This window comes from Vipera berus (assembly GCF_964194415.1).
Source record: "Vipera berus genome assembly, chromosome: 1".
Classification (NCBI taxonomy): Eukaryota; Metazoa; Chordata; class Lepidosauria; order Squamata; family Viperidae; genus Vipera; species Vipera berus.
The window spans coordinates 312739872-312753228 of NC_138202.1; the positions used below are offsets into that span (position 1 = coordinate 312739872).

Below are 13357 nucleotides of genomic sequence, written 5' to 3' on the forward strand. Positions count from 1 at the left end.
GAAAGTGAAAAGGAATTAAAGAGCCTCTTGTTGCGGGTGAAGAAGGAGAGTGCAAAAGTTGGGTTGAAACTTAACATTAAAAAAACCAAGATCATGGCATCCGTCCCTCTCAATTCCTGGCAAATAGATGGGGAAGAAATAGAGGTAGTGACAGATTTTATTTTCCTGGGCTCCAAGATCATCACAGATGGGGACTGCAGCCAAGAAATTAAAAGACGCTTGCTCCTGGGGAGGAAAGCCATGGCAAATCTAGACAGCACACTAAAAAGCAGAGACCTCACCCTGCCAACAAAAGTGCGTATAGTCAAGGCTATGGTCTTCCCAGTTGCAATGGATGGCTGTGAAAGTTGGACCATAAGAAAGGCTGAGCGCCAGACTCCTGCGAGTTCCTTGGACTGCAAGACAATCAAACCGGTCAGTCCTAGAGGAGATCAACCCTGACTGCTCTTAAGAAGGCCAGATCCTGAAGTTGAAACTCAAATACTTTGGCCACCTAATGAGAAGGAAGGGCTCACTGGAGAAGAGCCTAATGCTGGGAAAGATTGAGGGCAAGAGAAGAAAGGGATGACAGAGAATGAGGTGGCTGGATGGAGTCACTGAAGCAGTAGGTGTGAGCTTAAATGGACTCCAGAAGATGGTAGAGGCCAGAAAGGCCTGGAGGAACTTTGTCCATGGGGTCGCGATGGGTCGGACACAACTTTGCAACTAACAACAACAACAACAACACAGGTTTATTTTAACAGTGAGAGAATAACAACAAAAATCCAGGAAAACACATTTCAAAAAAGTTATAAATTGATTTGCATTTTAATGAGTGAAATAAGTATTTGATCCCCTATCAATCAGCAAGATTTCTGGCTCCCAGGTGTTATTTATACAGGTAAGGAGCTGAGATTAGGAGCACTCTCTTAAAGGGAATGCTCCTAATCTCAGCTTGTTACCTGTATAAAAGACACCTGTCCACAGAAGCAATCAATCAATCAGATTCCAAACTCTCCACCATGGCCAAGACCAAAGAGCTGTCCAAGGATGTCAGGGACAGGATTGTGGGCCTACACAAGGCTGGAACGGGCTACAAGACTATCGCCAAGCAGCTTGGTGAGAAGATGACAACATCCTTATTATTCGCAAATGGAAGAAACACAAACTAACTGTCAATCTCCCTCAGTCTGGGACTCCATGCAAGATCTCACCTTGTGAAGTTCCAATTATCATGAGAACGGTGAGAAATCAGCCCAGAACTACACAGGAGGATCTTGTCAATGATCTCAAGGCAGTTGAAACCATAGTCACCAAGAAAACAATTGGTAACACAATACACCGTGAAGGACTGAAATCCTGCAGTGCCCACAAGGTCGCCCTGCTCAAGAAAGCACACGTACAGGCCCGTCTGAAGTTTGCCAATGAACATCTGAATGATTCAGAGGAGAACTGGGTGAAAGTGTTGTGGTCAGATGAGACCAAAATCGAGCTCTTTGGCATCAACTCAACTTGCCGGGTTTGGAAGAGGAGAAATGCTGTCTGTGACCCCAACACCATCCCCATTGTCCAACATGAAAGGGGAAACATTATGCTTTGGGGGTGTTTATCTGCTAAGGGGACAGGACAACTTCACTGCATCAAAGGGACAATGGACAGGACCATGTACCATTAAATCTTGGGTGAGAACCTCCTTCCCTCAGCAAGGGCATTGAAAATGGGTCATGGATGGGTATTCCAGCATCACAATGACCCAAATACATGGCCAAGGCAACAAAGGAGTGGCTAAAGAAGCACATTAAGGTTCTGGAGTGGCCTAGCCAGTCTCCAGACCTTAATCCCATAGAAAATCTGTGGAGGCAGCTGAAGATTCGAGCTGCCAAACGTCAGCCTTGAAACCTTAATGACTTGGAGAGGATCTGCAAAGAGGAGTGGGACAAAATCCCTCCTGAGATGTGTGCAAACCTGGTGGCCAACTACAAGAAACGTCTGACCTCTGTGACTGCCAACAAGGGTTTTGCCACCAAGTACTAAGTCACGTTTTGCAAAGGGGTCATATATTTATTTCACTCATTAAAATGCAAATCAATTTATAACTTGTTTGAAATGCGTTCTTCTGGATTTTGTTGTTGTTGTTATTCTGTCTCTCACTGTTAAAATAAACCTACCATTAAAATTATAGACTGATCATTTCTTTGTCAGTGGGCAAATGTACACTGTAACTGACTGGGTTTATACAACAAATGCAGACAAACACATTAATTTAGAGCTCAGTCAGACATAATGCCTGCATGTAACCAGTGGTGGGATTGAAATAAGTGAACAACCGGTTCTCTGTGTGGATGCCGCTTCTGGAAGTACATTCTGGGCCTGGACATTTTTTTAAAATAAAATCCCTACATATTTTCTAGAACAGGGGTCCTCAAGCCCTCTGGCTGTTAGGAAATGGACCGCACAGCTGGACATGAGCAGCAGGAGAATAAGCAAAATCAAAAACATCCATCTCCCTTGGTCCGTGGAAAAACCGTCTTCCCAAAAACCGGTCTGTGGTGCCAAAAAGGTTGGGGACCACTGCTCTAGAATTTCTATTGCCTGTCCTTTCCCTATTTAAGTATATTTCTCAATCATTCCTTAACTAGACTATTCTGTGGAAAACACAATTCACAGAAAAAATGTATCTGTTGCATTAATATAACAAACTGTATACTGGTAATTACTGCAGTTATAAATTACTGGATAAGTTGATTCAGTATGACAGCATAAGGCTGATTTTAGAAATATCTTAGAATTAAAATACACTTCATAACTAGTAGTTGAAAGCCAATGACTCGCTTTAGAAGCAAAGCACTTCTAAAGTGAAAAAAATGAAGTTTGCCATGGACACTGTCTTCTATTAATTTCTGGGGCACATTCCTATTCTATTGATACACTGTAAATAATGATAGGATGTTCTATATAGGGTTCATATGAATTGTGATTTCTTGCTGAAAACTCTAGCTGCTGAATCACATTGGTACAGAAGTGTGGATAATCATTATTATTTACTAGATCTAAGTTTGCTAGGTCCAAGTTTGAGCTATATTGCAAAAGTTCAAAGAGAGACAAAAACAATAATACTTACCGGCTCTGTTAATGTCATATCTTTTTCCAAGAACTGAACAACACAGTATGCCAGCTTAAAAAAAGTTTTTTGAAAATTCATAATTCATTACAGCATTATTAAATTCTCATAATTTCAACAAGATATTATCTGTAACATATTCTTTGAATGGTCATCTGTCATTCATATGTATGTCTATGAAGATTCTCATTCATCCAGGTCCATAGTTGTCCCAAAGATGCTTTTTCACAAGGCAACTAGACTTTCTCGTTCTTTTTTTTTTAAAGACATTTCACTTCTCATCCAAGAAGCTTCTTCTGTTCTGACTGGATGGTGGGGAATAGACTGAGACTATCACGGTAATGAAGAAACGACTGCTACAAGCCAACCAACCTCAGTCCAGACCACATATATTCCATGCTGGACCTCTGCCTGACCACTACCTATTTTTAATACAATAAAGGTTTCTACAGAAAAAATCATGGCTGTGCCATCAGTTCACCTGTGTCCCCCATTGTGGCCAATCTCTACATGGAAGAGGTAGAAACCAAAGCCCTAAACTCGTTCACAGGAATTGGAAGTATTCACTAAACATATCCACTCGGTGGACAGATACATAAAATTCACACAGGAAGATGTTAAGAAAAAGAGTTTAGCCTTCCTGGACTGTGCAGTACACATTAAGGAAGACAGAAGCCTTAAATTGAAATTTACAGAAAACTTACACACACAGATCAATATTTACATTTTGATTCTCACCACCCACTGGAGCACAAAATGGGAGTTATCAGAACCCTACATCACCAACCTGAAGGCCTGCGTACCAGCAAAGATGAGAAAGAAAAAGAACTAAAACACATCAAGGAAGCCCTCAGAACTTGTAGCTATCCCAAGTGGGCCTTCATCAAATCCCAAAGACCCAGCAGGAACTCCTCCATAACAGACAAAGAAGAAAATAATAAATGAAGCAACATTGTCATTCCATACATTGCAGAAATATCAGAAAAGCTCAGGAGGGTCTTCAATCAACACAACATGCATGTGCACTTCAAATCCAAGAATACATTAAGGCAGAAGCTTGTCCATCCCAAGGATGAAACACCCAGACACAAACTGAGCAATGTGGTACATGCAGTACAATGCAGTGAGCCATGTGCAGATCTGTACATTGGGGAAACAAAACAACCACTTTATAAACATATGGCACAACATAGGACAACAAAGCCATCAAGACAAGATTCAGCAGTCCATCTGCATTTAAAAGACAAAGGCCACTTTTTCAAAGACAGCAAAGTCCACATTTTGGACAGAGAGGACCACTGGTTTGAGAGGGGTCAAAGAGGCCATCTATGTCAAAACTGAACAGCCCTCTCTTAACAGAGGGGGAGGGACACAACTGTCAAAGCAAAAACATCTATCTCTAGTCTACAACACAATCTTTTCAACAGTTCCAAGAAGGCTCAACACCCATTTGCACTACTCAAGTGACTCTGATGACACACATAAACCTCCAGGTGGCCTCAATGACTCTAAAAGAATGCAAATGACTAGCTGTCTGCAAGGAGTATAAATCCTTCCATTCCCCACCATCCAGTCAGAGCTGAAGAAGCTTCTTGGATGAGAAGTGAAATTTCTTCAAAGAAAAACAAGAAATATATAATAAATCTTCCATTTTGAACAATACAGACTCTTATAAGCATCATGTAGCACAGGATCACAATGAATGCCACATAGTTGTCAAGCACAAAGAGGAACATTTCCCAAGTGCCACACGCTGATTGCATCATCAGATGACTCTCAAAGGGCAGATAATTACTATTTAGTATTATTGGTTAATACCCTGTTTAACTCTTCTATCAAACACCTTGGGAAGCATAGATTTCAAGCTATGCCTGTAGGAGCATACAGGTAAGTTATTTTTAAAATTACAATATACAATCAATAATAGATACTATAAATTCAAAAGTACAAGTAGCTGAGGAAAAACATTTATTTTACAATATTGGTTCATAATTAGCAGTGTGGAAATAAATATTCATTCTGATTTTCCACTGTGTGAAGTATATTAAAGTTACGTATCTTTAAATAATGACTACTGCCCCTTAAAAATTCAACGTGCAATTAAATAACTGCAATATTTTATTTCCTTGGTTCAACATACCTGTGCGTGAAATAGAGCTAATCCCTTTGCAGTATGCATGGGAATAAGAACCTTCAGAAGGAACTGTTTATGTTCAGCTTTCAGTGGCAATGCAAAACCATTGATAATACTGAGAAGAAAAAAACAGATTCAATATGAAAACGTACTGTATACTACAGCAATTCGTGTATTTTTTAAGTTTACATTTTATTCTGAAGATTGTGAATAACATTATTCCTCTAAATGCATAGAACAAGACCAGCTCTATTTTCCACAGGGTAATAAGGACCAGTGACTTTTCCAATCTTTTTGCTGAAGTTAGTGGCTACAAATAAGCAAATCCTACATGCTGCTTGTTTGTATCCACTACTTTGGCTGCTTGAGTCCCCCTATTAGCACCAACTGCACATTCAACCAACCGAGAAAAAAGTGCTTTAAGTAGGATAGAAATTAAATAACTGCAGATTCAGTTCTCCAATTTGCACCAACTTGAGGTCATTTCTAAGACTTCCACTTTATGAAAAAAATTTACAAATCAAAAAAAAAAACACATTTGGAACTGCAGGAAAAATTGTAACTGTTCCATTAAATGTAAAATTAATTACATGCAGTTTATGGACCTCATACAGCTTTAGGCGTGGGGGATTTCTGCTAATATCATGAGATTTTCATTTTCTTTTTTCCTCCCCTTTTTTTCTGGCCAAATCTATCAAACCCTGTTTGAAAGTAAAAAGGGAAAGGAAGGTATCAGGTTAGCAGTATCTGTTCTACAGGCAGTCTTGCTTAATGACCAGTTGCTTAGCCAACGGTTGAAGTTACAACAATCCCCGAAAATTTACTATGACCAAGATTAAATGTTTTGGCATCCATCCCCTCTCAAACGATCGTGATTGCATTTTGGACTCTCGGCAACCAGCCCTCATTTATATCACATGTCCACAATTTACTAGTTTCTTACAGGAAATCAGTCATTACTTCTGGTTTCTAGCAAAAATCACCCACTGTAAACAATAGGCTTGTTTTATGACTACTACAAAAAAAGACATAAATCAGGACAGTCATGTATGATGACCTGTTAAAAACTGACTCAACTTACAAGTATAACTGTGGGCTCAATTACAGTTATTCAGTCAAGGTCTATCTACATTGCAGACACATAACTGTGATATTGCATACTGCCTAACATATTTTAATTGTTTGTTTATAGATGATGTCCCCATATGGCAATTCTGCAAGTCATCTGAACTTCACAGTACACCTCTTTAATGTTTTCTGGAAGCATATTTACTCAAATACCTGATTTTATAAGGCCAGTAACAATGTCCATATGGAATCTTTTTGCAAAGCTCTTGGTCCTCCCAGGAGTATATTAATTCCAAGAGCTGATTCCAGTTACAGCAGCTTTATCACCCCGGCAGGCCTGATAATGACTGAGTTGGTGACAATAACTGTAAGCACTGGGTTTTTGTGTTTTTTTTTAAACTTGATGCAAATCTTGGTCCTTCCTAACTGCAATGAAGAAATCAACCTACCTCCCCAGTATCTCAAGTAGCTCAGCAACACCATTGAAATGTTCTGTTTCATATATAAACCTGTTTTAAAAAATTACAGTTAATGTTTCACCCAAAACTGAAGAGGAAAATACAGTTAAATATTAAAAAGTTCTCCACATGACAGTTGAGGGATTAGTATTTTTCCTGAAAACTCAGGAAAAGCCGAATGCACCTTCTATTTGATGTAAGAAATTTGCCTTAAAATAGCTCTTATACATCATGGGGAAAATCCAAAGCAGATCACAACAACCCTCCAGAACAGAGACGGGTAACCCACAACCCACAAATGGTCCCAAACAGGCCTACTTCTAGCTCCAGAGCTCCCTCAGAAACCAGGCATAAAAAAGATGCTTTAACCTTCTGAATCCTTTGCAACCTTTACAACTAAAAAAACCCCTCAAGTAATTAAGTCAATTTGTCCTGTGGGAGAGTTGGGGGCAAACTAATTACCCAAAGCCTTTCAGAAGTTTAACTCCAAATATGTTATTAGTGCATTAAGAATAAATTGTGAGTTATTAATTCTGTACTTTTTAAAGTACAAATTTAATATATGCAAAAGTTGGCAGTAAGATTGTAAACAATATATATTATACCTGAGAAAAATATTGTTGATTTGTTTCCTGATGAATGCTCTTAATCCAAGGAATTTGCCATAAATTCGATGAAGTACTGTTTTTAGAAAGTCACGCTCTCGTGGATCTTCACTGTCAAAAAGCTCCAACAGCTATTAATAAAGTATTGTTTATTGTTTATTACTTCAATAAGTACCTATTGGTATACAAATTCAACCAAATTTATTCCACACCTTCCCACATAAACTAAGGTAAGTTCAAGATGGCTTCAACAATACAATGCCAACAATAAACAATTTGCCAATCTATGGCAGGAAGCTCATAGGATAAATCTTTCAGAAGGTCAAGATTAGCAAGTGCTTAGAAATACGAACAGTCTTACTGGTCATAGGCAAACAAATTCAATAACAAGGAAATGCTAAACTGAGACTAACCAAACCACAGTTACTGTGTGGTGGCACTGTAATTATTGCTAACAAATGCAGTGTGTATTGCCTCATCTTAAAAATAAGGAACAGAACTAATATTATTTATGTAATAATGCATTTCTATACCTTAATAATGTTTACATAGGATATGCAAATCCCACTATACAGTTATCTTTGCCATAATTTTTTAAAAAAATCAATGTAATACAGAATGACAATTCAATAGTGCCAGTCTTACATGTCTTACAGGTTACTCTTTTATTTCTCCCTCTGTTTAACACAGGGGGGGTCAAACTGTCGGCCCGTGGGCCGGATGCATCATAGCGAAACCGCAGCCACCCCATTGCCAGCAATGGCAAAAAAGTCACAATACGTCGTGACCCGTCATGTGAAGTTGCGAGTTTGACACCCCTAGTTTAACAATATAAGGAATGCTGGCTTAAACTCTGATCTCTGATTTGAGGGAAACCACTAATAGAGTCAATTTTTATCTGTGCTCCTCTTGAAACACACCAAATTGTGCTGCACTGTTTGGAACATATTCTTCAACAGTAGTTAGAAGGGAAATGTGTGCACACTCTCCAATTGTGGGAGTGGGGTGTATGGGCAGGGGTTGAACTAGAAGACCACCAAGGTCCCTTCCAACCCTATGATTCTATGTATTTTGCAACAGTATGGGAAGAAAGATACATAACCGCTTTTCAACTCAAAAGGAATATCCTCAAAAATGTCATTTCTTCCCTTTTTATAGTTTACATAGTAAACATGCTTGTCTAAAAATATTCCTACAAAACAAAATGAATCTTCCATCCGCAAAAGCAACATTTACATTAAAAAATATCAATCTAAGCTAAAACTATATATTTCAGGTGAATATTTACCTGCTGCACAAATTTCTGGTCAATATGACGTTTTGCAATGCTGGGTTGGAAATCAGGACTTTCTAAAAACCTTAGTAAAAATTCATACACCAGCTATGAAAGAATAAAATAAATGTTATAAAAAACACTTTCATATGCAATACATTTCATGTACATTGGCAAAGCCCATTAGAAAATACAGAAATCCATTTCAATAAAATTCAGCATGCTAATATTAGCATATTAACTAGCATATTAACAGTTCAGGTTCTTATGACCCACTACTATAATCTTTAAGCTGCAAGAACAGCTTCTCTCAAATCCATTGCAGAAAACAGATACGAAACCAGAGCTGCTCTGAGGTTGCCATGTTATTTTCTTCCATATGATCTCTTGTATCTCTTCCTATTCATTACATAGCCAATTCTTCCTTTTTAGTGCTATTTTTTGTATTATAAGTGCACCAGGGTTAACACTAACCAGCTACAGTATCTTTGAACAGAGTTCAAAGTAAAGTATCTTTGAACAGAGGTCATAAAGAGTTTTAAAAAGACTTTTTAAAAAGATTAATTACTGAAGGTAATTCCATGCTTAATATTTGCAGTTGTTTTCAGGCAATTAGGCTTCTTAAAGGGTTTCTTTAAAGCATGTTGGCTGGGGGAGAAATCTGGGGATTGAAGTCCATACATCTTAAAGCTGTTCAGGTTGAGAAACCGAAAGAAGCTTACTATCGTCACCATCCAATATAAATCCCACAAACATCTTACCAACATTCCTCAGGGCAACTATACTTAATTTCTTTCTAGAAGAGCCAATAAAAGATTTATTAAGCCTTATTATGCAGAGGTGAGTTTGCCTCTACTCACAGTTGCTGCGCCAATACTAAATGCAAGTTAAAAGACAAAGAATTCAATCTAGTTAAAGCCAGAGGACATAATCAGTAGCATCCAAGGCAGGAACAAGTTATAGGTTGAGGATAAAGAAGAACCAGGGTTTAATTTGGCTACAGTAAAACCAGTAACTTTACTGATAGCAGGTCCTGCATTTTAGATGGTAGGACTGAATGAAAAAGAAAAAGGTAAAATGTAAATAAAACAGGAGAAATAACATTTCAGAACCCTGGAAGGTAGAAATCAGGTGACCATATGGAATGATTTGAAAACAGATTCATGAGCATATACATAGAAAATGTATATATTTGCATTTGCAGAACTGATGGTAGGTGACAAGTACAAAATTTTAGGGTTACCTGAGCTGAAATCCAGATGACCACAAGTACAGAAGCAAGACATAGAAAACATGACTTTGTTTGATATTACATCTAATATCTGTAATCCTAATAAAGCTGGCATGATTATCAACAAACAAGTCTGAAAAAGTTACCTGTATATGGGGCCAAGAAGCTTCTAATGTAGGCTCATCCTCTTCTGGATCAAAATCAGGATTTTCACTTGGAGGAAGTGTTCTAAAGATATTAGAGCTAATCTAGGGGAACATAGTCACATTTTAAAAGCTATTTTCAATCTGATTTTATTTAATACAATACATAACAAACATTTATGACTGAATACACTCACGTGCAACTACAAAATACTTTTAAGACCATTGTTTCATCTAGTCCAATATATACAGAATAACACAGCTGGAAGGGACCTTGGAGGTCTTCTAGCCCAACCCCCTGCTCGAGCAGTAGAGCCTATACCATTCTGGAAAAATGGCTGTCCAATCCTTTCTTAAAAGCCTCCAGTCATGGAGCACCCGCAACTTCTAGAAGCAATCCATTCCACTGATTAATTGTTCTCATTGTCAGGAAATTTCTCTTAGTTCTAGATTGGATCTCTCTCTGATAATCTTTCATCCGTTATTTCTTGTCTTGCCCTCAGGTGCTTTGGAGAATAGGTCAAGCCCCTCTTCGCTGTGACACCCCTCAAATACTGGAAGACTACTATCATGTCACCCTATTTCTCTTTCTTAGTCTAGACCAGGGGTCAGCAACCTGAAACAGTGAAAGAGCCACTCGGAACCGGTTCCCTCACAAAAGGAAAAACTGGGAGCCGCAAAAATGTGTGCGCATGCGCGTACATGCACACATGCGCAGAACAGGGTTTGAATGAAGAGTGGAGCCAAGGCGATACATGCACCTACCCTGCGTATTTGAATTGATTGGTTGAACTTTTTTAGTCCCACTTTTTTTTTTGGATTGCACATGGCAGAGGACTGGGAGCCGCAGGAGACGGCTGAAAGAGCTGCATGCGGCTCTGGAGCCACGGGTTGCAGACCTGTGGTCTAGACATACCTAGTTGCTACGACTATTCATATAGTTTAGCCTCCAGTCCCCTAATCATCTTTGTTCCTCTTTGTATTCTCTAGAACGGGGATCCCCAACCCTCAGTCCGTGGACTGGCACCAGGCCGTGCAAGCAAGGGAAGCCCCATCCATGGGATGCAGGCAGCACACGAAAACACGCCCCCTCTGGTTTGTTTCTACACAAAACCGGTCCCCGGTGCCCAAAAGGTTTGGGCCTCTGCTCTAGAGTCTCTGTATCTTTTTTTGTATTGTGCTGACCAGAACAGGATGCAATGTGTGGTCTTATCAGCCTTATCAGTGCAGTATAAAGTGGGACGGACACTTCATGTGATCTTGATACTATCCCTCTCTTGATACAGCCTAGGACTACATTGGTTTTTTTAGCAACTGCAGCATTTAAGTGGTTATATGGTTTCTACTCATTGGCAACAGCCTCTCCTAACATTGCTATCTATTTGGCAGACTGTGAACTAAACGTCATAATTACACGTATGCTCTCTGCAGTTCTAACCCTATTCTGAGCATATCTAGGAAAGCCAGAAGACTGTAGGCAAGGATTTATTCTCAGCAAAAGAGCATCAATCAGAAACAGAATTGCAACACTGAGGGTGAAATGGATGATGAAATTAAGGATGTAATCTTGGAGTCACTATCTTCATACCCTGATGCATCAAACTACCTTATAAGAAAGAACATTTGAGACTGCAGGAGCAAGTATCTATACTTCTGCAAAGGACAATAACACCAAAGGAAGATCAGAGACTAAAGAAATCATCAATATTGTTGGTTTCAATACTAGAGAAAACAATGATATTGCTGGAAGTAACAGATTGTAGCATACAGATAACTCCATAGTAGATGTAAGAAAAGGAATGGAAAATTATTCTGGTGGGGAATATTGTGATGATCAAAACAATTGATTGCAGGTAATATTAAGAACTTTTGTACACATGCTCAAGACAACGAAACAATTAAAACTGATTGTTTCATGCAGAGGAGTATTCAATAACCTAATTGTTAAAATGATATAAATGATGTCCATTATAAAAATAGGTAGCATGTAGAAATCCAAGATATTTGGTAAGGTTCACTGGTATCAAGAGCCACACTGTGACGGAAAGTAATTATAGATACAAGGTCTCACATTAAGCTAACATAATTTACTGGAATGTTAATGACTGGATTTCTCGGTTATTACAGAATAATCCCCAGTTTCTCCACAAAAGAGAGAGAGAGATGCATTATTTGAATCTGGTGAGCAAACCTTAGTAGCAGTAATCTCCACAAGAAGACTTTTTACAAGAAACCTTAAACATTTCTTTTCTTCTGCTAATAATTTCTATTACTTGGGTCTTTTAACTGAAGGACTAAAAAAAATTTAACTACAGAATACCTGTATTTAGAAGAACACTAAATATACCGTAGTTATTTTGAAAACTGATAATAATTGTAGAAACTTTATCCAACAGTGCTACGTCAAAACTTTATAATTATATAGGATGATTATGTAACTAAACATGAATCAATGAAATGAATGTTTTTATAATTAATTTTATGTAATATTTTGCAATTAGTTCAGGCTTGGTAACAGATATGCAAAGCAGCACTTGCACTACACAACAAAAATTTAGTGTCTGTCACTTTTCTACTAATAATTTTTTGATTCCTGAAAACACTGACTACTATCTCTGGTCTGTTACATTCCAAAATTACAAATGTCTCTCATGAGGTTCATGAGAAAATTTGAAATTTTCTTGAATGTGATTCTATTATCTGAATGTCATAATGGCATTTGACATAACTCTTCTACAATAAAAGAAGTATGAACAAAATCTCCTCAAACTAAGCAAGGGCAGTATGTAAACTGCTATCACTATAAGTCATTGAATGTCTGGAGAGTGTCTCCAAGAATAGTTCTCCATTTTCTTATTTTTTTATTCTATATTACCAATTTATTTTGTTTGTTCTGAATTCAAGTACATCAGCTTGGAAGTTCTACCTATGCAAAAAAGAGGACTTTGTAATGGGACTCTGTCTACTTACTTAGAGCATAGAATAACAGGGTTGGAGCGGATCTTGTGGTCTTCTAGTCCCTGCTCAACCATTCTAGCCAAATGTTGTCCAATCTCTTCTTAAAGACCTCTAGTCATGAAGCACCCACAACCTCTGGAGGCAATCTTTTCCAGTGATTAATTGTTGCCACTGACGGGATATTTCGCCTTAATTCTAGGTTGGATCTTTCTTGTTAAGCTTCCACCTGTTACTTCTTATCATACTCTCATGTGTTTGGGAGAATAGGCTGACCCCTCCCCTCTGTGACAGCTCCTCAAATATTGGAAGACTATTATCATGTCACCCCTAGTCTTTCTCTTCATTAGACTAGACATTCCCAGTTCCTGCAACCATTCATTGTATAGC

The 13357-nt window shown here is 38.3% G+C and overlaps 1 protein-coding gene across 1 annotated transcript in view; it reads right to left on the minus strand.

The window, feature by feature from the left end:
- The window catches only part of PPP2R5A (protein phosphatase 2 regulatory subunit B'alpha), a 54736-nt gene that overhangs the window by 16932 nt on the left and 24447 nt on the right, over positions 1 to 13357 (minus strand). Inside the window, exons 3-8 of the mRNA XM_081316675.1 lie at positions 10016 to 10117; positions 8654 to 8746; positions 7366 to 7496; positions 6752 to 6811; positions 5241 to 5349; positions 3101 to 3154 (exon numbers count right to left, since the gene is read on the minus strand). Of these exons, the coding sequence (XP_081172801.1) occupies positions 3101 to 3154; positions 5241 to 5349; positions 6752 to 6811; positions 7366 to 7496; positions 8654 to 8746; positions 10016 to 10117 (549 nt within the window). The remainder of the gene's footprint in view (positions 1 to 3100; positions 3155 to 5240; positions 5350 to 6751; positions 6812 to 7365; positions 7497 to 8653; positions 8747 to 10015; positions 10118 to 13357) is intronic.